This window comes from Bombus pascuorum, chromosome 14 (genome assembly GCF_905332965.1).
Source record: "Bombus pascuorum chromosome 14, iyBomPasc1.1, whole genome shotgun sequence".
Lineage (NCBI taxonomy): Eukaryota > Metazoa > Arthropoda > Insecta > Hymenoptera > Apidae > Bombus > Bombus pascuorum.
Window position 1 is genome coordinate 10231087 of NC_083501.1, and position 2337 is coordinate 10233423.

At 30.0% G+C, this 2337-nt stretch overlaps 1 protein-coding gene across 1 annotated transcript; it reads left to right on the forward strand.

Moving 5' to 3' along the window:
- The first annotated feature begins 459 nt into the window (after positions 1-459).
- LOC132914006 (facilitated trehalose transporter Tret1-like) lies at positions 460-2092 on the forward strand. The gene is made up of 3 exons (XM_060972744.1): positions 460-620; positions 948-1210; positions 1863-2092. Exons 1-3 carry the CDS (start codon positions 542-544, stop codon positions 1908-1910), a joined length of 390 nt encoding a protein of 129 aa, XP_060828727.1. The 5' UTR covers positions 460-541; the 3' UTR covers positions 1911-2092.
- Positions 2093-2337: the final 245 nt, after the last annotated feature.

A 2337-nucleotide genomic window follows, 5' to 3' on the forward strand; every position in this document is an offset into this window, starting at 1 on the left:
TACAGAATAACATCGCTCGTTCGAAACAAATATGTTGCAGGTGAATTAATTAAAGTGTACAGACTTATGTTAAGATATATTGATTTTTAAGTAACAATGGTTTCGACTGTACATATATATTATTTCAATAAAATTTGAAAACTACTAGTGAACAGAAACTATTAACAAATTATTACCGCAGTAATTTTTCACGGAAAATGTATATGTTTATATCTAAACAATTTTATATAAGTTGATAACATTTCTTATCAAGATTGCAAGACGCAAATTCTTATTTGAAGATTACGGATCTATGTACCATCGCAAGAGGAGATGATACTGTCTACAGCGAATGCGAGTTTCTTTTTTCAAATACGACAGTTTACTATTACAAACACGATAAGCAGGATTTATGTCTATTTTGTATTTTTTGGTAGCTAGTTGTTATCTCTTACGTTGATTAAATAATGTGATGAAACACGTTTAGTTCGTTTGACTCAGTTGTAGGGTAACATCCGTTGAGTAATTCATTCTCGAAGTGTATGAAATATAAATTGCAAAGATGGGTATTAATGCAGATGGAAGGAAATATACATCACCGGATGGCTCAAAAACTTGGGAATATTTGGCTATTTTGACATGTAATTATAAAATTATTTTGCTCTGCGATATTTTTTTAAATTCTAAAGAAAAAGATCCACCAAAGACCTGAAATGAACAATTACACATTCCACTGACAGTTATTCTTTATAGTGACAATTTTTTTCTAAATCTTAAGAAATCTGTTAGCGATAAAAAAAAATAACATTGGACAGAAAGTAACTAAAAAAAAAAAAAAACGCAGCAGGTTACAGTTGTATTTTTGATGATATAATATCTATAATAATGATCTATAATAATATTGTCCAATTATTTTTCCTTATTGATACATATACCGTACATGTACATTACGTACATGAATCTGTCAGGTTCCATTATGAGTGGTTACATTGGATTCGTCGTAGGATGGAATTCACCAAGTATTGTAATATTAATGTCCGAAGACTCGCCTATTCCAGTCACAGCATCATCTGTTTCTACATTGGTGGCAGTTGTGGCTGTTGGACATATGTTAGCGCCACCAATTAATATTTTTATCGTTGATAAGTTTGGCAGAAAAAATACTCTGTTGTTTAGTGCTTTACCGCTCTTAGTCAGTTGGAGTTTAATTACTATCGCAACGTCTATTTGGGTAAGTTGTATTAGAGGATGAGTCATGTCCATACAACAGTGGGTGAATTTGCATATTAAGATATGTAAAAGGCGTCATATGAATATGCTCGTACGTCCTACTTATTTTAGTTCTCAAGTTATAAATGATTACAAAAAATGTTCGAAGTTTTCACCTCGTTTTCTTATTAAAGCATTCTTTAACAGTATAATAGGTTTAGTTACAGTTTAATAAGACAAGATGGACTCATTGCATAGCCACTGTGATATTTAGGTTTAGGTTTAGGTTAGGATTAGGTTTTTGTTTTTGGAATCGTTTAAAATCTATTGTGTATTCGATGCAAACGAATAATGTACATGATTTGCGGAAGCAGATACAAAATACAAATTTGAAACTATTCGAAGAATAATATTTTCGAGTGAATACGGAGCTCAGTGTTACGGCGCGTAGTACCTAGATGATGTTGAGGCACAAAGCGGACACTTCGAACATCTTCTTTAATCGTGCATAACTCGAAAATTAAGATATGTAGGAACATATACTTATAAGATTTGTACTTATTTTATTTTTGTGTAGATACGCCTTCTGAAATATGACGTGTATTTATAATTCACCGTATGTATTGATCAAAAAATATTACTTCGTTATATCAAATTCATTCCTTCTTTTTCAGTATTTAATACTATCCGTTTTTACCACGCTAGAAACAAAGACACATTGATTACATTTCCTATCCCGAATGATACATAAACCAATTAGTAACATTTTGTTTGCCCATTTTGAAATAACAATCATATTCGTTAATTTGCAAAAAGAATAAGAGTTCTGATTTATTTTGAGTATAAATTTGTAGTTCACATACACAAATGTTTGTGAAAATCGATTAATATTTAAAAGTGGAATTAATAAAAAGGTTATAATTTTTAAAATATACATTGTTACTCCTATCTCTAGGAGTTTCAAGTTTCATTTTCACCAAAAAATGCGACTGTTTTAACAAACATACAATACGTGAAATTTCCATAGTTCCGTGCAATATTTTATGCAATATGTAATAAAGTGATATGTGATAAATAAATAATATGTGATAAAAAAGACAACTGAACAATTATAACGTAAATATATGTCTTTATGTACACAATTCTTGA

Excerpts from the sequence above, each read along its gene's own strand:
- LOC132914006 (XM_060972744.1), top strand. The coding sequence starts at position 542 with ATGGGTATTAATGCAGATGGAAGGAAATATACATCACCGGATGGCTCA. Across the intron at positions 621-947 it reads ATATTTGGCTATTTTGACAT|GTTCCATTATGAGTGGTTAC; the intron begins GTAATTATAAAA and ends TGAATCTGTCAG. Across the intron at positions 1,211-1,862 it reads CTATCGCAACGTCTATTTGG|TATTTAATACTATCCGTTTT; the intron begins GTAAGTTGTATT and ends CTTCTTTTTCAG.